Source organism: Artemia franciscana, chromosome 2 (assembly GCF_032884065.1).
Source record: "Artemia franciscana chromosome 2, ASM3288406v1, whole genome shotgun sequence".
Lineage (NCBI taxonomy): Eukaryota > Metazoa > Arthropoda > Branchiopoda > Anostraca > Artemiidae > Artemia > Artemia franciscana.
Genome location: NC_088864.1, coordinates 55,678,852 through 55,701,383, shown reverse-complemented (window position 1 = coordinate 55,701,383; position 22,532 = coordinate 55,678,852). Strand labels below are relative to the sequence as shown.

The 22,532-nt window shown below is 34.7% G+C and overlaps 1 protein-coding gene across 1 annotated transcript in view; it reads right to left on the bottom strand.

The window, feature by feature from the left end:
• LOC136043796 (DNA-binding protein D-ETS-4-like) overlaps positions 1-22,532 on the bottom strand; it is a 73,157-nt gene that overhangs the window by 6,257 nt on the left and 44,368 nt on the right. The window contains exon 5 of the mRNA XM_065728714.1: positions 16,138-16,432. Coding sequence (XP_065584786.1) covers positions 16,138-16,432 — 295 coding nt within the window. The remainder of the gene's footprint in view (positions 1-16,137; positions 16,433-22,532) is intronic.

The window sequence follows — 22,532 nt, the reverse complement described above, 5'->3', positions numbered from 1 at the left end:
TGCCATACCTTTTAACCTTAGAACGTTAGCTTTTAGGGATCTACCAGAATAACCCCAAATAATGTTGAGGTAGTGGCATGAACTCATAAAAATTGATGGGGGGAATTATTTTTCAAAATGAAGGGGAAGGCACATGCCCCCAACCCCCTCCCAATTGACGCCAGCGTTCATGAGTCTGTTTCGATATTACATGGTTTGATCCAATTTTAGCTAAAGAAATAAAATAAAAAGGGCAGAGTATATTTAACCAATGCTAATATCAGGTGACCCTCATTTACACCCCGATCTGTAAAAAACACCACTTAGTTACCCACTATTTGCTACCATGTGTAAATCTTAGAGCACCATTATCTTTACCGTGGGCGACACATCTCCGCCACAAAATATTTCCTCAAACCGTCAGACAAACTTACACCTTGCATGGCGCAATCAACTTGGTGTAAACGACTTTTCACAGTAGATAGCCCCTTGAATCTATCTTGGCGACAATACGAGTCCACGCGTTTAAATGCGCCGTCATATCTGATGAGGTGAAAGTGAATGCAAACTTTTTTGCATAAACGATCTGTGCCAAAAACCAACCCAAGGTTCCAAAGCGAAGCAATTCAGTAGTTTTAAATTGGATATTCCACGAAAGGGAATTAAAAAGAGACGAAATCATTTTGATAATTAGCAACCCATATGTTATATATAATCAATAATGTCCGTGAAGATTAATCTTTAACTTAAAAGCAAAATAAACAAGAGCTAAGAGCTCATATGGCACTTGTGACGAAGCAGGAAGAGCTAAGAGCCAAGAGATCATATGGTATGAGCTCTAGCAAAATTCTATGAATCAATAGATTGATTTAAAAGGAAAATAAAAGGCCTAATGCCGGTCAGGATTTAAAATAAGAGCTCTGAGTCAAGATGTCCTTCTAAATATCAAAATTCATTAAGATCCGATCACCCATTCGTATGTTATAAATACCGAATTTTTCTAATTTTTCCTCTCCCTTTAGCCCCCCAGATGGTCGAATTTGGGAAAACGACTTTATCAAGGCAATTTGTGCAGCTCCCTGACACGCCAACCAATTATCATCGTCCTAGCACGTCCAGAAGCACCAAACTCACCAAATCACTGAACCCCTCCCCCCAACTCCCCCAAAGAGAGCGAATCTAGTACGATTCAGTCAATCACGTATCAAGGACATTTGCTTATTTTATCCACCAAGCTTCATCCCGATTCCTCCACTCCATGTGTTTTCCAAGATTTCCCCCCAATGTCAAAAGATCTGGTCGAGATTTGAAAAAAGAGCTCTGAGACATGAATTCCTTCTAAAAATCAAATTTCATTAAGATCCGATCACCTATTCGTAAAATAAACAAACCCAATTTTCACGTTTTCAAAGAATTCCGGTTTCCCCCTCCAACTCCCCCCAATGTCACAGGATCTGGTCGGAATTTAAAATTAGAGCTTTAAAGCGGAAGACCCATCTAAATATCAAATTTCATTAAGATCTGGTCACCCTTTCGTAAGTTACAAATACCACAATTTTCAAAATTACCCCCAACTCCACCAAAGAGAGCAGATCCGGTCCGATTATGTCAGTCACGTGTCTTATACAGGTTTTTATTCTTTCCATCCATTTTCATCCTTATCTCAACGCTTTAAGTATTTTCTAATATTTCCAGTTTCCCTCCAGTGCCCCCCCCCCAATTACGCTGGATCCGGTTGAGATTTAAAATAAGAGATCTGAGTCACGAGGTCCTTCTAAATATGAAGTTTCATGAAGATCCGATCACTCCTTCGTAAGTTAAAAATACGTAATTTTATCTAATTTTTCAGAATTAAATCCCCTCCCCAATAGAGCGGATCCGTTCCAATTATGTAAATCACGTATCTTAGACTTCTGCTTATTTTTTCCACCAAGTTTCATCCCGATCCCTCCAATCTAAGCGTTTTCCATGATTTTAGGTTCCTCCACCCCAAACTCCCCCCAAAACCACCAGATCATGTCGGGACTTAAAATAAGAGCTTTGAGACACGATATCCTTCTAAATATCAAATTTCATTGAGATCCGATCACCCGTTCGTAAGTTAAAAATACGTCATTTTTTCTAATGTTTCATAATTAACCCCCCCTCCCCAACTACCCCAAAGAGAGCAGATCCCTTCCGGTTATGTCAATCATGTATCTAGGACTTATACTTATTTTTACCACCAAGTTTCATCCCGATCCCTCCACTCTAAGTGTTTTCCAAGTTTTAAGTTTCCCCCTCCCAGCTCTCCCCACTCCTAATGTCACCAGATCTGTTCGGGATTTAAAATAAGAGCTCTGAGATACGATATCCTTCTAAATATCAAATTTCTTTGAGATCTGATCACCCGTTCGTAAGTTAAAAATACCTCATTTTTTCTAATTTTTCAGAATTAACCCCCCCCCAAATACCCCAAAGAGAGCGGATTCGTTCCGGTTATGTCAATCATGTATCTAGGACTTGTGCTTATTTTTCCCACCAAGTTTCATACCGATCCCTCCACTCTAAGTGTTTTCCAAGTTTTAGGTTTCCCCCTCCCAACTCTCCCCCAATGTCACCAGATCCGGTCGGGAAATAAAATAACAGCTCTGAGACACGATATCTTTCCAAACATCAAATTTCACTGAGACCTGATCAATCGTTCGTAAGTTAAAAATACTTCAATTTTTCTATTTTTCCGAATTAACGGGACCCCCACTCCCCCCCCCAGATGGTCAAATCGGGAAATCAACTATTTCTAATTTAATCTCGTCCGGTCCCTGATGCGCCTGCCAAATTTCATCGTCCTAGCTTACCTGAAAGTGCCTAAAGTAGCAAAACCGGGACCGACAGACCGACAGAATTTGCGATTGCTATATGTCACTTGGTTAATACCAAGTGCCATAAAAACAAAGACACTAGAGAAAACATTCATGAACAACATCCAATCACAAAACCTAAACTAGATAGGTTATAAGACCATACCGGGTAGACTTGATGACAAGGCTGTATCCGGGGGAGAGGGGGAGGCTAGGGGGTTTAACCCCCCACCACCAAAAAATTTGTCCAATTCGCAAAAGTGTAACAAAAATGAATTTAAACAAATTTTTATACGTTTTTAAAGTTTTTTTTTAGCCCTCCTTTCCCCAAAAAAGAATCCTTGATACGTTCTAGTTTGATGATGAATACCAAGAAACGGCGAAAGACAAAACTTTGTCATCTTTTTGATGTTCAATTTTTGCTTTGCGGTTATTTGTTTAAGCTTTGGATTTTAACTTTGTGCTGTCTTTTTATCATTGTATATTTTGCATTTTTTTCGTTTTTTTTACTTTCTTCAATATATATCTTTTCATATATGACGCATTGGCAGAGATTGTTGTCGAAATAACTGTCATTTGTAGTGTTTTAATAGCAGGAAAATTTTCTCGTTTTTGCTTTTACAGTTTCACCAAGATCTTATTGTTTTTAAGGGGCTCTTTTAGAAAGGGGATTGTTTAGGTGGTTCCTTTTAGGTTTAGATGGTTATGGAATGAATCTATTTTTTAGTCCATTTCGGAGTTGGAATACTCGAAATGGGTGCAGTGTTTAACAACTTCCTTTGTTCATATGAGAAAAAGTACATGCTCTTGCTTTTTCTTTCAATTGGAATATCCTTACAGGTAGAATTTAAGCATCTTTGATTTTTATCGGTTTAATAAGGTAAAATGAAATACAAACCACCGGTCTGAATTTGCTGTACGCAGCCTATAATATTGTCAAGTTTAGACCGCTAAAATGCCATTCATAGTTTCACATCTTCTAGATCTGAAACTATTTTTTTTTAATAAATATGCAAAACACTGTATGTAAATATATAAAAGTAAATAAAAAATTAATTGATCACTTCTAAATTAATAAAATTAAGTAAATTGTTAATTACGTAAAATTAGGTAAATTTGTTAATTAAGTAAATAGAATTGTTAATTAACGCAAAAATTACGTAAATATAGAAAAGTATTTTTGCAAAAAAATATTTAAATTAAAAACATATTAATTAATAAAACATTAAATTAAAAAACATATTAAAAACATAATAATATTTAAATAAAAAAAAATATTTCCAGCTAGAGGATACAGTACGTGCGAAAGCTAGCTCTTGTTTCAACGACCCCTAACAGTATTTAACCAAGACATGCACATGAGAGGGATAAGAATAGAGTTAGGGTCTACACACAACCCCCCGTCGAAGATATTCACCATTCTTCTTATATTTTCCAATAGTTTTACCAATTTTTTCACATTTTTTGGAAGCTGCTCCCCTCCCTGGTCAAAGAGCCCTGTGTAAACAGCTAAAGTAAGGCATCCAAAAATTGCAAAATTTTATGACAATAATAAAGTCGTAAATATAGCCACTTTAGACATAGAGTATTTATGAATAATCCTTGTTCTGACTGACCTATATACATTTACGGATCCTCATTGTTCGTACCATAAAGACAAGACGTTTACATTTACGTAAATAAAATGCATAGATAGATGTATTCCTGCTCTACCATTGATCGTTCTTGCATTCTTGCAAGGCTGCATCCAAGGGAGTTTGACCCCCAACCCCAAAATGTTTATCGGACTTGCAAAAGCGTAACAAAAATGAATATAAACAAACTTTTGATACGTTTTTTATTATTTTTTTTGTAAACCTCCCCACCCACAAAAAAATACTTTATCCTTTTGTAAACACCCCCCCCACCCCGAAAAACCTGGATTTGAACCTACGTTGTTGGTACGAAAAGGGGTGAATTTAAGCTAACTGCAACAAAGAATTAAAAAAATCAAAGAATTTCTTCCTATTTAAGGACGGGGAAATGTTACCCTCCTCTGGTTTCCAAGGTAAGGCAGAAAAAGCCATCGGAAAAGACCTATTCAAACAACGAACAGGCTAATTCAAGCCAATGCAGAGGGTTTACTCCTCAACCCAACCTAAGGCCTGTAGAATGCTAACTGCTAAAGAAAAACAAAACAAGAAAGAACAATTTAAGTAGTAAGAATTGAGGTCTATAAATTATTTGGACTTTTACAAAAAGGAATTAGAAGTGAACTAATGAATTGTTGCCTACTAATTATCATTGCGAAATGACTAAAATTTAGTGTAGTTAATAATATTCTATTATTTAATTTTTTTTTGGAAATTGCGAATTTCGTAATATAAACCTTACAAAAATACTAAAGTTTGTAATTTACCAATATCATCTAGCTTTACTAAAAATTTATCCTGATCTTTTAAATTTAATAATTTTACAAAATGTTATCAAATTTATAAAATAACATGTTAAAAATTTACCAAAATGTACTTTAAAAATGTGCTTACAGAATAGTTCGTTGTCAATTTGCTTATTTACTCGAACATCCCAATTTTAATAAATTTACGAAACGAATCGTTGTTAATTTCACCAAGTTTCACTCCATTTTTCCTAGATTAATTTGTAAACTGCAAATTAAACTTAGCAAGTTTACTAATCGTTATTTTGTACATTTATTAAATTTGTGACACATCAGTTTGACTAATGTTGTAATAAGCTTCGATGACATTAATAAGTTCTATGAAAAAATTATGCTCCCTACTGACATTAATTTTTGTTCCACAATAATAAAAACAAAATACATTGTTGCAAGCCAATGAAAGAAACAAGAATCATCCCGAAAACATTGCTTCATACGACGGGGAACACAGCTTGTCCTAAAAAATGGTAATGGCACCTCCTCAGAATGTCTAGTGCTGGTACCTTAGAGTAGCTAACACGAAAATCTGAGTCGCTCAGATTTGTAAAAAGTGGATTTTTTTTTTACTGAAATACGTTTGAAAAAACCCAATATTCAGTGTTGTCAACTAACATACTTGGGAACTAAGACTTGGGTTAACACTGCAATGAATGAGCCAAACTGTAAATTATAAGGATAGCCGGTTATATTTTTAGAAGTATTTTTAAATTCTCCCGTTAAAATTGTTCTATACAATTTACAATTTTTACTATACAATTTTTATGTAAAAATAAACATATTTTATTCTATACAAATTTTAAAAATATAAAATACAACACAATTTTTGCAAATTAAGATTTTATCTTCCTAAATTTTAAGTCAGATTTGGCACACGAAAACCTTTTGTAATTTAGCTATTTAAAACGAAAGGAACCCTACCCATGGAATTCAAAAACCAAATTCTTTTTTTTTAATGTACAATTTTTGATGAAGTTGCATATAATAAGTATAGTGAAATAAGAAAAAAAATACTTCACAAACACTCCAACAAGCCTCTCTCTCCATAACTAAGGCTCCTATATACGTTTTAGACAATAGAGCCTGATATCCATCCAATTAGCAAAACCTTTGGTCCATATGTAAACATACACTTAAAAACAGTTGCGATAAGTTTGCGAATCTAAGTTTTTTCAGGCAAGATTTTAATCTAGTCCATTGTCTGTAAATATTTGAACAGCCAGAATTATCTTGTCTTCTTTATCTTGTCCACAATTCTGTTGTTGTCTTTTGGTGTTTGTTTTACTAATTATTTTAAACGGCAGACATCCTAGTCTTATAGAACTATAATTAAAAATACAAAATAGCTCGAAAATTGCATAGAAAACAGCGTTCATGAGCACAGACAATACACCCCTTCCCAAGGATGTATTCAGGGTTATATTTCAGCGAGGAGGGGGTAAAATACAAAACACGTAAAAACCTTAAAGATTCCGATGGGCATGTGTCCAAGGGAAAGAACCCCCCTACATACGTGTTTAGGACTACAACAATGTCACCTTAAAACTCCCACAGTTTGTAAAACTATAATTAAAAATAAGACAATAGTTCGAAAATTGCATAGAAAACTGTACCTAACACACTTTGCATGCAGATCGGCTATACTTTACCCCCCCCCCCCCCCTAGTGTGCAAATCTATAGTCCAAATTTGTTTCTAAAGTAACGAAGAAACTAACGAAAAAACCGGTTTGTTCTAGAGAAATAATAATTATTTTTGTTACTATTCTCCTTTGTGAGAATAAATTATTTCTCCTTTTTGCGTGGGAGACATGACGGACCGCAATTTGGAAAGTGTCATATGGTAAGAACATCCACCGTAAGAAAGGCTTCCTGTGGTAGGAAGCCTCTTACTATGAATTTTTTTTTTTTTTTTTTTTTTTTTTTTTTTTTTTTTTTTTTTTTTTTTTTTTTTTTTTTTTTTTTTGTATGGAATTGGTTTCCGTAGTATGTGCTTGTTTAAAGTGTGTTCCTTCGACTGCTGGTAAAAAAAAAAAATAACTAATAACATAAAAAAAAATAAGTGACATCTAACGTTTAAAGTTAAATTTGTTTTTGAAATTGTTACCATTAAGGAGTGGAGGTGGGACAGCAAAAAAAGATAAAAAACGCCTATGAGAATTCATCTGGAGGTGGGACAGCAAAGAAAGATAAAAAAAACGCCTATGACAATTCATCTCTCAGCAGACGAACAGCTTCTACTAAAATTCGGCACCTTTGATTTGTTCATCATCACCAAAATCAAAACGTAATCGGATTGAAGTCTGTGAAGCGGCTGAAGTCTGTTCAGCTTTCAAGGCACAACTATTATGTGCAATGATAAAAACCACATTTTTATCCATTATAAACTAAATGGAGGCAGTATTAGCCGCACTGTAGTCGCGGGTCATTACTGCCACTAAGCTAGGTTCTACCCAAAATTCGGTTTGTTTCTGATTCGTACAAGGGTAGAAAAACCCCTTTTTCCGGCCAGCAAAACTGTTTTTGAAATAAATAAAAGTTTCCATTTTATGCACTGGTAGGAATAAATTACGCTATATTAATGCCAGGACCATAGCCGCAATAATGAATACCATAGGTAATTTTAAGAGCTGGGCTGTTCAAGTTTCATTCCAGTTGGTTATAATTAACAAACCGGAATGAATATTTGTCGTATATTTTTTTTTTAATTGGTAAAGATGGAAGCTCGACACAGCACTTTTCCTCTCTGTATGATAGCTTCGGCAAGACACAAAGATATTATATTAGAAGGTAATTTTATCACGAACAAATTAATGTAAATTCCGGCTTTTTAGACTAACTTCTTGCCGCTGCAAATTTTTACTTTTGTGGTACAAGTCTGACATTAAAATCAAGCGAAAAAGTATCATTCATAAAACTGCTTTTTTTTTCTATGATGTTTCTCGGATATAACACTAATCTTCCGAAAACCCTCCTCATATCTGAAAAAAAGTAGACGCTAAAATAATGTTTGAAAATGGGAAAGCAAAAATATTCCCATTTACATGTTGGATAAAACAAAGCTCCTGGAAGCACTCCCCCCCTCGGATACTTCCTGGTGGTGCTGATGGTATAGCATCTTACTTTGATAAGACCCAAAATACCCCTGATGAGCCTTACAAGTTCTGTTTTAGACAGCGTGTACTACACCTCCGTCACTTCGTTCCACGCACTAAAAGTCCTTTTCTAAACAGGATTATATGATAAATCTACCATTTCCCTCCTCATATACAAGATCTATGTTCAAAGCGAAGTTGGTGGCATTTCTACCGTAAATTTAAACTGAAGTCAATATGCGTTCCCGATTATCTGAAAAAAAAATTGCAGATACTAGAGTCCTTTATTTTAGACCCCCTTCCTTCCCCCTTTTAATTGCGGATTATTAACAATAGCAATGATGATGAGTAATGCATAATAATTTATCAAGAAAAAATATGTGTGACGTGCACCCGTTATTTTGTAAATTTGCGCTACAGCTTTTGTCAAGGGCATTTTTTGACGGTCAGTGCGGCATTCCATCGCATCTAGCTTGTCTCATTGCCTTTAAGCTATTTTTACTACGTCATCAATTGCGCAATTTCCCAAGACAAATCTTCAATATATTTTTTTAATGATGACGCAAACTAATCTGAATTTTTTTCCGATCACACGGTTCTTTAGTATTAGGTGTTATTCTACCACAAAACGGAGATTTGAAACATACTAAAAGGCAGAAGAAAAAAAAATAACGACGAAAACAAGATAAATAAAATCCGATTGAATTTAAACAAAGGGAATAGTTGTGGGAAAAGTCAAAGTCATGGCCAATTGTAGAAAAAATCCAAGACAGATTGTTCAATTAAGTGGGCAGCCCAGTCAAGGTTAATTTTACCCCTTTGATTGCCGTTGTTACTGTCTCCCATTTATGCTAAACCTCTCCGTGCATGCGCATCCCTTCACAAATGCCGAACTAGAGTCATACCTGTTGGAGGTTCTCGCTGGGGAACACACGCAGGTTGACTACGGGTTGTATGTATAGTTTTTTTTATTACTTCAATTGAAAGTCAAACCAGATATAATGTTCTTACAAATAACAAGAGCTAAGAGCTCATATGGCACTTGTGACGAGGAAAGAAGAGCTAAGAGCCAAGAGCTCATATGGTATGAGCTCTAACAAAATTCTATGAATCAATAGATTGATTTAAAAAGGAAAATAAGAGGCTTAATGCCGGTCAGGATTTAAAATAAGAGCTCTGAGTCACGATGTCCTTCTAAATATCAAAATTCATTAAGATCCCATCACCCACTCGTAAGTTATAAATACCTAACTTTTTCTAATTTTTCTTCTTCCTTTAGCCCCCCAGATAGTCGAATCTGGGAAAACGACTTTATCAAGTCAAATTGTGCAGCTCCCTAACACGCCTACCAATTTTCATCGTCCTAGCACGCCCAGAAGCACCAAACTCGCCAAATCACTGAACCCCTGCCCCCAACTCCCCCAAAGAGAGCAAATCCAGTACGATTCTGTCAATCGCGCATCAAGGACATTTGCTTATTCTATCCACCAAGCTTCATCCCGATTCCTCAACTCCAAGTGTTTTCCAAGATTTCCCCCGCCAACTCCCCCAATGTCAAAAGATCTGGTAGGGATTTGAAATAAGAGCTCTGAGGCATGAATTCATTCTAAATATTAAATTTCATTAAGATCCGATCACCTATTCGTAAGATAAAACCTATTCGTAAGATAAGTTGGAGGGGGTTTCCCCCTCCAACTCCCCCTAATGTCACAGGATCTGGTCGGAATCTAAAAGTAGAGCTTTAAAGCACAAGCTCCTTCTAAATATCAAATTTTATTAAGATCTGGTCACCCTTTCGTAAGTTACAAATACCTCAATTTTCAAAATTAACCCCCCCCCCAAAAAAAAAAAACTCCACCAAAGAGAGCAGATCCGCTCCGGTTATGTCAGTCACGTATCTTAAACAGGTTTCTATTCTTCCAATCCAGTTTCATCCTGATCTCACCGCTTTAAGTATTTTCTACGATTTCCGGTCCCCCCCCCCCCAACTGCCCCCCCCCCCAATTACGCTTGATCCGGTTGAGATTTAAAATAAGAGCTCTGGGTTACGAGGTCCTTCTAAATATGAAGTTTTATGAAGATCTGATCACTCCTTCGTAAGCTAAAAATACGCCATTTTTTTCTTATTTTTCAGAACTAACCCCCCCTCCAATAGAGCGGATCCGTTCCAATTATGTAAATCACGTATGTAAGACTTCTGCTTATTTTTCTGCTTAGGTTTCCCCCTCCCAACTCCCCCACCCCCATGTCACCAGATCCGGTCGGGATTTAAATTAAGAGCTCTGAGACACGATATCCTTCTAAATATCAAATTTCATTGAGATCCGATCACCCGTTCGTAAGTTAAAAATACCTCATTTCTTCTAATTTTTCAGAATTAACCCCCCCCCCCCCCCTCCCAACTATCCCAAAGAGAGCGGATCCGTTCCGGTTATGTCAATCATGTATCTAGGACTTGTGCTTATTTTTTCACCAAGTTTCATCCCGACCCCTCCACTCAAGTGTTTTCCAAGTATTAGGTTTCCCCCTCCTAACTCCCCCCCCAATGTCACCAGATCCGGTCGGGATTTAAAATAAGAGCTCAGATACACGATATCCTTCTAAATATCAAATTTCATTGAGATCCGATCACCTGTTCGTAAGTTAAAAATACCTCATTTTTTCTAATTTTTCAGAATTAACCCCCTCCCCCAAACTACCCCAAAGACAGCGGATCCGTTCCGGTTATGTCAATCATGTATCTAGGACTTATGTTTATTTTTCCCACCATATTTCATACCGATCCCTCCACTCTATGTGTTTTCCAAGTTTTAGATTTCCCCCTCCCAACTCCCCCCCCAATGTTACCAGATCCGGTCGGGATTTCAAATAAGAGCTCTAAGACACGATATACTTCTAAATATCGAATTTCATAGAGATCCGATCACCCGTTCGTAAGTTAAAAATACCTCATTTTTTCTAATTTTTCAGAATTAACCCCCCCCCCCAACTACTCCAAAGAGAGTGGACCCATTCCTGTTATGTCAATCATGTATCTAGGACTTGTGCTTATTTTTCCCATCACGTTTCATCCCAATCCCGCCACTCTAAGTGTTTTCCAAGATTTTAGGTTTCCCCCTCCCAGCTCCCCCCAATGCCAAATTTCATCGCCCTAGCTTACATGGAAGTGCCTAAAGTAGCAAAACCGGGACCGACAGACAGACTGACAGAATTTGCGATTGATACATGTCACTTGGTTAATACCAAGTGCCATAAAAACAAGGTCATATATTTTATTTATATATATATATATATATATATATATATATATATATATATATATATATATATATATATATATATATATATATATATATATATATATATATATATATATATATATATATATATATATATATATATATATATATATATATATATATATATATATATATATATATATATATATATATATATATATATATATATATATATATATATATATATATATATATATATATATATATATATATATATATATATATATATATATATATATATATATATATATATATATAATATATATATATATATATATATACATATATGACACTCAGGGTTTTGAAAATTGTAATTTTGGGTAGTTTCTTTATTTGAAAAACCAATAACTTCAAGAAATGAATGTTTCTGCAAATGAGAAGTTAATCAAACGGTTCGTGGTAACGAACTGTAGTAAGGAGCGACGCGGCTCAATAGTAACCGAAACTCTAAAAAATGGAATTTTGATACCAATAGTTACATCAAAAGAACGCAACTTACGCAACTTAAAATAGCGATATTTGCGGAACTAATTTTGTAAGGCATAGTAACAAAACGATCAAAGAGGTCAAAACTATTTTTATGAAAATGAAATTCACAAGTTGAGCAATTTTTAAATGACTGAAATGAATGATAGAAAAGATCTTTAAAAGATAAACGTAAAAAATTATGTTTGTTTTAAATTTTAAAGTTATTCCTTACTTTGAGTTGTAAAAAGCTAGTTTTTTATTTATTTAATAACAATTGCAAGCCAAAGGCATACAATATCTTTGGTTTACCAAACAGTTCGTGGTAAGTAAGGAGTGGCCCGGCTCAATAGTAACCGAAACTCTAAAAAACGAAATTTTGATATCTATAGTTAGATCAACAGAATCGCATTTTTACGCTGATTCTCAATATATCAGTTTCATCAAGTTTAGTTTTACCCATCAAAAGTTACGAGCCTGAGAAAATTTGCCTTATTTTAGAAAATAGTGGGAAACACTTTTTAAAAGTCAATGAATCTTAACCGTTAATCACACCATCAGATTCAGCGTAATAGAGGACCCTACTGTAAAAGTGTCAAGCTCCTATCTACAAAAATGTTGAATTTTGTAGACAGATTACGGATGCGTGTTTTTTTTCAGGGGTGATCGTATCAACCCAGTGGTCCTAGAATGTTGCGAGAGGGCTCATTCTAGCGGAAACTAAAAGTTCTAGTGCCCTTTTTAAGTGACCAAAAAATTGGAGGGCACCTAGGCCCCCTCCCACGCTCTTTTCCCAAAAAACACTGGATCAACATTTTGAGATAGCCGTTTTGTGCAAAGTAGTCGAAAAACCTAATAATTATGTCTTTCGGGACGACTTAATTCCCCACAGTCCCCGGGGGAGGGGCTGCCAGTTACAAACTTTGACCATTGTTTACATATAGTAATGGTTATTGGGACGTGTACAGACGCTTTCAGGGGGACTTTTCCACGTTAAAGGGGGGGTCGGGGGAAGGGGTTACGTGGGAGGATCTTTCCATGGAGGAGTTTATCTCGAGGGAAGAAAATTTCCATGAAGGGGCCCCAGGATTTTCTAGCAATATTTAAAAAAAAACAACGAGAAAATAAATAAAAAAGGGTTTTTTCAGGTGGAAGTAAGGAGCAACATTAGAACCTAAACCTAACAGAAATTATTAATTACATAAGGGGGTTCGTCTCCTCCGCAATACCTCACTCTTTACGCTAAAGTATTTTAGTAATTTCAACTATTTATTCTACGGTCTTTGTGATTCAGGGGTCATTCTTAAAGAATTAGGACCAAATTGAAGCTTTAGTGTAAAGAGCAAGGTATTGACAAGGGGGAGAACCCCCTCATATACATAATAAAATATACAAATATAGAATTTCGTTACGTAAGTTAATTCGAAAGTTACGTATATTTATTACTAATAAACCGTTCGTAAAAAAAGTTCTAGTTGCCTTTTTAAGTAGCCAAAAATTGGAGTACAACTAGGCCTCCTCCCCCACCTCTTTTTTTTTACAAAAATCGTCCGATCAAAACTATGAGAAAGCCATTTAGCCAAAAAAAATTTAATATACAAATTTCGTTTTGATTATTCATGTGCGGTGAGCCAAAATCAAAACATGCATTAACTAAAAAACATTCAGAAAGTAAATAAAAAAAAACAAGTTTTGAACTGCAAGTAAGGAGTGACATTGAAACTCAAAACGAGCAGAAATTATTCTGTATATGAAAGGGGTTGTCCCATCCTCACCGTCTTGCTCTTTACACTAAAGTTTTTATTGTTTTAAAAAGTAGAGGTGTAAGAAAGAGTCATTTTAGCGTAAACAGCGAGGCGCTGAGGAGGGGACAACCCCTTTCATATACGGAATAATTTCTGTTGCTTTTAAGTTCATATGTCACTCCTTACTTGCAGTTAAAAAACTTGTTTTTTTTTAATTTCATAACTTCAAGAAATGATTTTTTTTTAAGACAACCTTGTAGAATCAGGGGCAAATCTCTAACATTTTTATGGGGGGAGGGGCAAGAGGGGTCCATATCCGGGTAGTCAAGGGGCATGGGGTAGATAATAATTTTCCTCCCACATTATAGGGGAGAAAGGCCCCCCCCCGAAAAAATGACGCCCCTGTAAAGAATCGGGACCATGATTCGATTATCAATTCTAGCTTATTAACAAACTATTTAAGACAATGAAGGCATGGTCACTTTTTAAATCTATTGTTGTTCCAATGCGATAATCACGATAATTTTCAACAGTCAGTCTTTTATATCAGCGTTTTTTTTTTCATTGAATATTTGCAACAGGTACTTTTTTTTACTCTTAAGACACGTCTTGTGACAACTAGCCCCTCTACTGCATTAATGTTTTTGTTGATAATTTGTTATTTGACAATATACCACGAAACTTCAAAATGTTTGGGTTTTTGTCTATGTCAACCCAGCTTTGTTTGGAACGTCCATCTTTTTTCTTATCCCCTTCGGGTGATAAAATTAATCTTGAGAATAAAACATCCTTTATTTCGGTTACTTTTTCGATTTTACACGATTATATCTATTTTATATTTTGCTTTTTGGCTTTACTATCTTTTACTTTTTTTACGTTGATTTTAATCTTGCTTTTAATTTATAGGAGTCTATTTTTTGATTATTTTTTTCCTAGGAGTTCTGCGTTGTTTTTCGTTTCTGGCTGTCCTATTTTTCCATTTACGTCCTGTCATCTTGTTAATTATACAGGCAAATTATCAGTATATTTTTTTTCTGTGAATTTCATTGATTATACATTCGTTAGCTTTTCTTATTGTTTTTCTTTGCAATTTTTCTTGGAAAAAACGACTCGCTAAGCTCCACCGATTTGGAATTGTCTTCTGTACGAAAAAAAGAAAATTTTATAAAGGATAATTACCAGTCCAAAGTGGAAACTGTTGTTTAGAGTTTTTTTCAAAAAAATAATTTTTTAGGGTCTTATTGGCACGAACAAGACAATTTCGATATTAAAAGCAACAATTTTTGACAAATTTGGCATGCAAATAAATTAATTTAAAAAATAATTTAATAAGAAGATAAATTTCGCACTTTCAAAAATAAAAAAAGATTGAACACCTAAAAAAACATATTTAAAAGAATACTGATGAATCGATTGGGGTTGTAGTTTTAAGGAGTTGGGTAGAGCAGAACATTTCAGCTCAAACATTTCAGTTCCATTTCGTTTCACACGAAATGGAACACAACACCTTTTTAGTTTCTGTAGCCAAAATCAGCGTGTTCTTTACTAGAGATATGATAAAAAAAATTTCATCATTATTTTACTATTTAACGTCACAACATATTTAGTGCTCCCACTATGTCCAAATTTTTCAGGCTTCCCCCAAATTTCTTCATAAGAAAATTGAATTCTTAGAAATATCCACGAAAACTAACTTCAAGAAGAGTTAACAATTCGCATTAATTTTCAGGAGATTGCGGAAAACCTAATTTTCTTTTGGGAAAATTAGTGGAAAACACATAATTCGGAATACTGCAAATACTGGTCATGTTAAACCCCTTAACTGTTAACTAGTAAAAATATATTTGGCCATAATAGACCGGAGAGGGTGTGTTGATACCTTTCCTTCAGTTCCCGTGCACAGAATGAGAGCCCAAAAATCCGAAAGCGGGATATAGATAGCACCGTGGTACCCAAATAAAACTCCTGCAAAACCAGCGAAGATTTCCTAAACAGCATTCAATAAGATAACTTTGCAAAAAAAGCGGGTGTCATTGCTAGGTCGTCATTGCGGTATTTATCTCCAGCCTCGGGTTTTTAGGCTCCTAGCCCATTAAGTAGGAACTCTACGAATAGCCTACAATAGAAATTGGTCCCACCACCAAGAAAAACAAGAGTTTAACGTTTTTTCTATAATCATTTATATTTTCAATATAATTCCAGTATTTATCGCGTTCTTTAAAAGATTTTTGCATGTCATTCTGTCCACAAGAGAATACTTTTGACAGGTCTAAATTACTTACCATCTTTTAGTTCACCGTAATATGAAGGTGAAGGCGTTGGTTCGCTTCCTACAGTACTCGTACAGGGACTGAGTACCGAAAAATCAGAACCTGGAGATAAATAAGAATTTGATATTCTGGGGCTTGTAACGGATAATGGTAAATAGCTATCAGGAGATTCCAGTCCAAATGGGTTTTCAGGTACTGTCGTGTCTTCTGCCTCTACATCAATTACCGGGATTTGGGCAGGTTTTAATGTCTGTTGCTCCCAAGCCATAAGCCAAATGTAAAATTTTGCATATAAAGTTGATCCTCCCTTAAAAAGGAAATAATGATTAAATACCTAATACTCACATTTCAGTATTTTTTTTTTTTTTTTTTTTTTTTTTTTTTTACTAATATAACACGATTGTCATCCTAAGGCTTTTGCTATGCTAACGCAGAATTCTAGTCAGTTTTAGGATCCTTACTTTCACAGCATTATCACAGAACGTGATTTGTCAAAATTTTGGTACACAAAATTAAGGATTATCCTTCAGTACCAAGGACATTGAAATGAAAACATTTTTGTCCCCTGAACCAATCTTGGGTCTATTCATACCTGGAAACACCAATCTAAAGATTTATCTTAGTTGTATCTAAATTACGAAGTTTTTAGGACGGTGCCATATTTTCGTCAGTGTTGCCACGCAGAACGGTGAAAATGAATTGACGTAATTAATTGCTGAACTTCAACGACACTTCAAGTCAAAAATAGCCCAAGCCTTAAAATTCCAAACGAAACTATACATTCAAACGTAAGCTACGCTTTTTTAAGCTGCCTAGTACTCCATGTTTTTAGCTTTTTTTGGCTGATATTTCAACAGCGTTTCTTTTTTTTACTTATACCCTTTACTAACAGAAACTATAAAAATGAATATGGAAGTCTTTTTTTTTTAAATTGAATTCTGTCCATTTTTATTGTTGAGACATATATGGTTGCAGGACCTGTTCCACTTAACCCACTGAAACGATCAGATTTCATTTTCAATGTCCTTGGTACTCAAAAAAGAAAGCGAGAGGTATGACTATGCTGCCAACAAGGACGTTAGGGGGTTTGACCGCCCCCTCCCCCCACAAATGTTTATCTAACACGTAAAAACGTAACAAAAATGGATATGAAAAAATCTTTTTATGCGCTTTTTGAGTGTCTTCTTTTATACCCCTGCCCATGAAAAAATTATTGTGTAAAACAACCCCCCCCCCCAAAAAAAAAAAAATCCTGGACATGGCTTGGACTACCAAGATTATTGCTAAAACTCAAGTGTAAAACGCCGGGAAACTGAAGGCTTATTTCTTAGGTAAGTCTATTTCTTATTAAATAAAAAAAAACAAGTTTTTTCAACTGAAAGTAAGGAGCGACATTAAACCTTAAAACGAACAGAAATTATTCCGTATATGAAAGGAGTTGTCCCCTCCTCGACGCCGCACTCGTTGCGCAAAAGTTTGACTCTTTCTCACAAATCTAATATTTAAAACAATAAAAAACTTTAGTGTAAAGAGCATATATGAAAAACCTAACGTGTTTCGGCCGAAATATCAGCATTACATTTTCACAGGCTGCATATATCCTTGTTTTTTCTTCTGCTTGAACATTCTCTAATCTTGTCATGCTTAGTCAGTGTGGTCTTAGAAATTACTTAAAGTGTAGGATCAGCGTGAGGGTAAGTTAAGGACCAATATTTTCTTGTTAGTTTCTACACCTTCAGCCCTGATATTATTTCGTCAACGGTTGGTCATGTCGATGGGTTCGACGGGTTTAGTTTTTACTTAAATTAGTAAATGCTACATACAATTAAACTGCACTCAAGCTAGATGAGGGGATGAAAAAAACTGCTTTAAAGTTAATATTTCAGTAAAAAAAGAGATTTGATGGTGAAACTTTTCTGAATAGAAAACAGAGGAAATACTATTACTTATTACTATACTATTACTTATAATGTAGGAGCAGTATCTGGGTAAGTTAAGAACCAATATTTTCTCGTTAGTTTCTACACCTTCAGCCCAGATATTATTTTGTCAACGGTTGGTCGTGTCGATGGGTTCGACGGGTTTAGTTTTTACTTAAATTAGTAAAAACTGCACACAACTAAACTGCACTCCAGCTAGGGGAGGGGATGAAAAAAACTGCTTTGAAGTTAATATTTCAGTAAAAAAAAGAAATCTGAAGGTGAAACTTTTCTGAACAAAAAAAAAAAAGAGGAAAATTCATAAACCTTTTCAATTACCTTCCAATATTGTCTTTTAAACTTCATTCTGAAGTGATTTTTCATTATAAAATACATTTATCGCGACAAATAAAGTGTTTACCAAAATATTTATTAAAAAAAAAAACATCTCGACCAGGCTGATTTTTATATTCAGGTATTATATCCACGGCATCTATAGTCAATGCATAGATAATCATAGTAAACAGAAAATGTTTTTCGGCGAGACATTACTTTTCGAATTGAATCAAAAATAATTTCCGAGACAACACTGGCTAATCATGACAAAACATAAGTTTGCGAGGAAGAGAGAAAACAGGGACAATGACAGCTAGCGAAGAAAATAAAAAAGTTATGCAAATATTTGGGTCAAGACCTCTACTTGACCGTCCTCAGTGCAGAATAAAACTGATAAAATATGAACACCAAACCTTAAAACAAAACACAAAACTAAACCGTTACTCTGGAAGGATCATCTTACTTTAATTTTATGGTTTGTTTTAAGGTTTGTTTTTTTTATCAGTTTTATTCTGCACTGAGGATGGTCAAGCGGAGGTCTTGACCCAAATATTTTTTTATTAAAATATATTAAATATTAATATTAATATATCAAATATATAAAATAAATTTTAATAAAATATATTTTTTTATCAAAATATATTTTACTTTTTTTCACTGGTTGTTATTGTCCTCGTTTTCTCTCTTCTTCACAATTTCATGTTTTGAATTGAATCACCTGTTTGGCTCGAAAAGATAAACATAGGAACATAAAAATAGGTGATTTTCTTTCCGAACGAAAATGTTGGCACACACTTGCTAATCAATTTCTTCTAGTTAAATATCACTTAAAATGTCAAATCTTTTCCAGCTGTTTGCCAAGAATAAGTTTGAAGGAGAAAAAAACTGTAGGCATTATAATTTCTAACGTTAAATGGCTCTAAAATTTTCGAAAGATTTTAACTTGCTAATTGTAATATTTAAAAGCATTTCACTCAGAAACCCATGATTCATTTGGGTTTCATTCGCAAGAAATTTGCCGTTTTCAGAATTCTAACTTCAACAAGCTGAAGTTTGTTCGCTAAGTGATAAAAGAAAATAATTGAATACGTCTTATTATGTTACCTATATTCTGTAACAAATATGCATCTGAATAGGTTTCTGAGACAGCTCCCCCCCCTTATAAACCAAATTTTTTTCATTCCTCCATACTTTACCGAATATTTCAGAAAATTAACTTTTTTTCTTATCTGTTTTTTTTTTTTTTTTACTGTTTTGACGAGTCGGAACTCCCAAAATGCCTACCCTTTATAAATAAATTCCAACGAATATCAAACAATTCGCGGTAACGAACTGTAAGTAAGAAGCAACTCTCAATAGTAACCCAAACTCTAAAAAACGGCATTCTGTTGTCAATAGATAATTCAAAAGAATTGGGTTATTATGCTGATTCCAAATATATGTCTCATCAAATTTAGTGTTCCCCATCAAATCTACAAGCCAAAAAAAACTTACCTGATTTCCAAAAAAGGAGGAAGACATCCCCTAAAAGTCGAGGGATCTGGGTGAAAATCACACTATCAGATTCTTCGTATCAGAGAACCCTAATGTAGAAGCTTCCAATTCCACTGTACAAAAATGTGGAATTTTTCATTTTCTTTTTGCCACAAGAAAGATCACGGATGTGTGTTTATTGGTTTAGTTTTTGTTTTGTTGTTTGTTTTTTTTTCATGGGTGATTGTATCAAACTAATGGTCCTAGAACATCGAGAGGGGTTGCATTTGAACGTAAATTTAAAAGTTCTAGTGTCCTTTAACCAAAAAGATCAGAGGGCAACTAGCCCCCCTCCAAACTCCTTCTTCCATAAAGTCGTCTGATCAAAATTTTGAGATAGCCATTTTGTTCAGCATAGTTTAAAGATCCAGTAGCTATGACTTTAGGGGCAACATGACCCCCCCCCACAGCTCGTGGGGAACGGCCTGTAAGTTGTGAAAGTTATCTATTGTTTGTGTATAGTATTTGTTATTGGGAAGTATACAGACCTTTTCCGGGGGGGATTTTGTGCTTGGGTGGGTTGCCATGGGGGAATTTTTTCTGGGGAAGGATATTTCCAGGGGGAATTTGACACTGGAGGGATTTGACAAAATTCCTATACGATTTTTTTTTTCGTACTCCCTCTTTTCCAATCAAACTATGCATGTAGAGATGTTCCGGTGGAAGTATAAGAGGAAATTTTCAGTGTGTTTGGATTTCCAGAAAAAAATTCCATAGAACGGGGAATTTCCGGAGTGATCGTAAAAATGATTAGAAATTAAAAGTATTTTTGAAATGAAAGTATGCCAAAAAGAATTTTTCAGGCTCATTCGTCCACAAGAAATTTTACGAAGAGGGGGGGGGGGGGATTTTCAGTGAGGTCGAAATTGTCCAGGAGGAAGTTTTAAGGGGGTGAATTTTACACGGGAAGAGTAAGCCAGTAGGGCAAGCCATATTTCCCGGCATTCTTTGCTAAACGATCAGAAATTAAACTAAAAAAAAACAAGTTTTTTAACTTGTAAGGAGAAACTGACAGTAAGGAGTAAAATTAAAACTCGAACCGAACAGAAATTATTCTGTATATGAAGGGGTTGCCCCCTCATCAATACCTTGGTCTTTGCGCTAAAGTTTGCTTGATGGTCCCAATATTTTAAGATCAAATCCTGAAACACAAGGGCAGTTTATTAGAATAGAAAGTTTTTTTAAAAGTGTTAGAAACTTTAGCGTAAAGAGCAAGGTATTGAGGAGGGGGATAACCCCTTCATCTAGAGAATAATTTCTGTCCGTTTTGATTTTTAATGTTACTCCATACTTGCAGCATCGGAATAATGACACTTTAGGGGGCCCTCGCCCTCAGCCCCACGGTTCTAGTTAACCTGACTATGTCCTATAGCCCTCTTGGTAGAGAGTTAGAAAATGCTCTAATCCCTCCTATTTGTCTTTTATTTAGTATTTCATGATAAGTAGTAATTTTCTTCAAAACAAGGAAAACTCATGACGACAGTGTTCAAATTTATAAGCGTTTTTTTTTTTTTTTTTTTTTTTTTTTTTTTTTTTTTTTTTTTTTTTTTTTTTTTTTTTTTTGTATACATTAATAACAACAGACTTATATTTGAGGTAGAAAATATACGTGAATCAAACAACAGCATTTCAGTTTTATGCACATATAACAAACTCTTTGCGCCGCAAATTATAATTTAGTTTTGATTAATAGCAGAAAGTAAATGTTTTCTAGTACTTAGTTTGTACGTATAAGTCCTGTTTATAGTGTTGTGTAATTCAATTTGAATAATATTCATAGTTTTATCTAGTAAATAGAACATGATTCCACTGTTCTCACATTGTTTTTGCCTTAATTTCAATCTTTAATCATGGTAATCATTTAAAAAAGATATAACATTTAAATAAGCTCAAAGAGAAATATTTAAAATTTACAGTATATTTTATAGTCATGTTATAATAGGTCCTACTGCAATATAAATATTATGTAAAAGACATAATATAAGACACAAAACATATACGAGAGGGTAGATTTGGTCTTGTTAAAACTCCAGCTAAATTTGATAGTAAATACCAATTGTAAATCTACATAGAGGATGTAATTCTTTGTAAATTTTTGTACTACAGGCAAGGCCGTATCCAGGGGCAGGGTAGGGGGTTTAAACCCCTCCCCTCCCGAAATGTTTGTCCGACTCGTAAAAACTTAACAAAATGAATATAAACAAGTTTTGATGCGTAAAATACTTTTGAACCCGTAAAAAAGTCAAAAAATATTTTTGTAACCCCCCCCCCCCCAAATAATCATAATCCTGGATAAGACCCTGACTACACTGAAAAAACTTAATCGGTATTGAATTTTGGATTGGATAAGGTAGGTGACAATGCTGATCAGGAAAACCAAAATGGGACTGAACATACATTGCTGTGCTGATGCTCCCTTTGAGAACAGCTTAGCAAAGGCATTTAGCAATTGCCTCCAAAGGATGAAGTCAGATACGAGCTTTAAGCGTGAAATAAAAAAAAACACGTTTTATTAACTGAAAATAAGGAGCAACAAGCTTAAAAACAACAGAAATCATTACGTATATGAGGGAATTGTTTCTCCCAAACCCCTCAATCTTTACGCTAAAGTATTTTAGA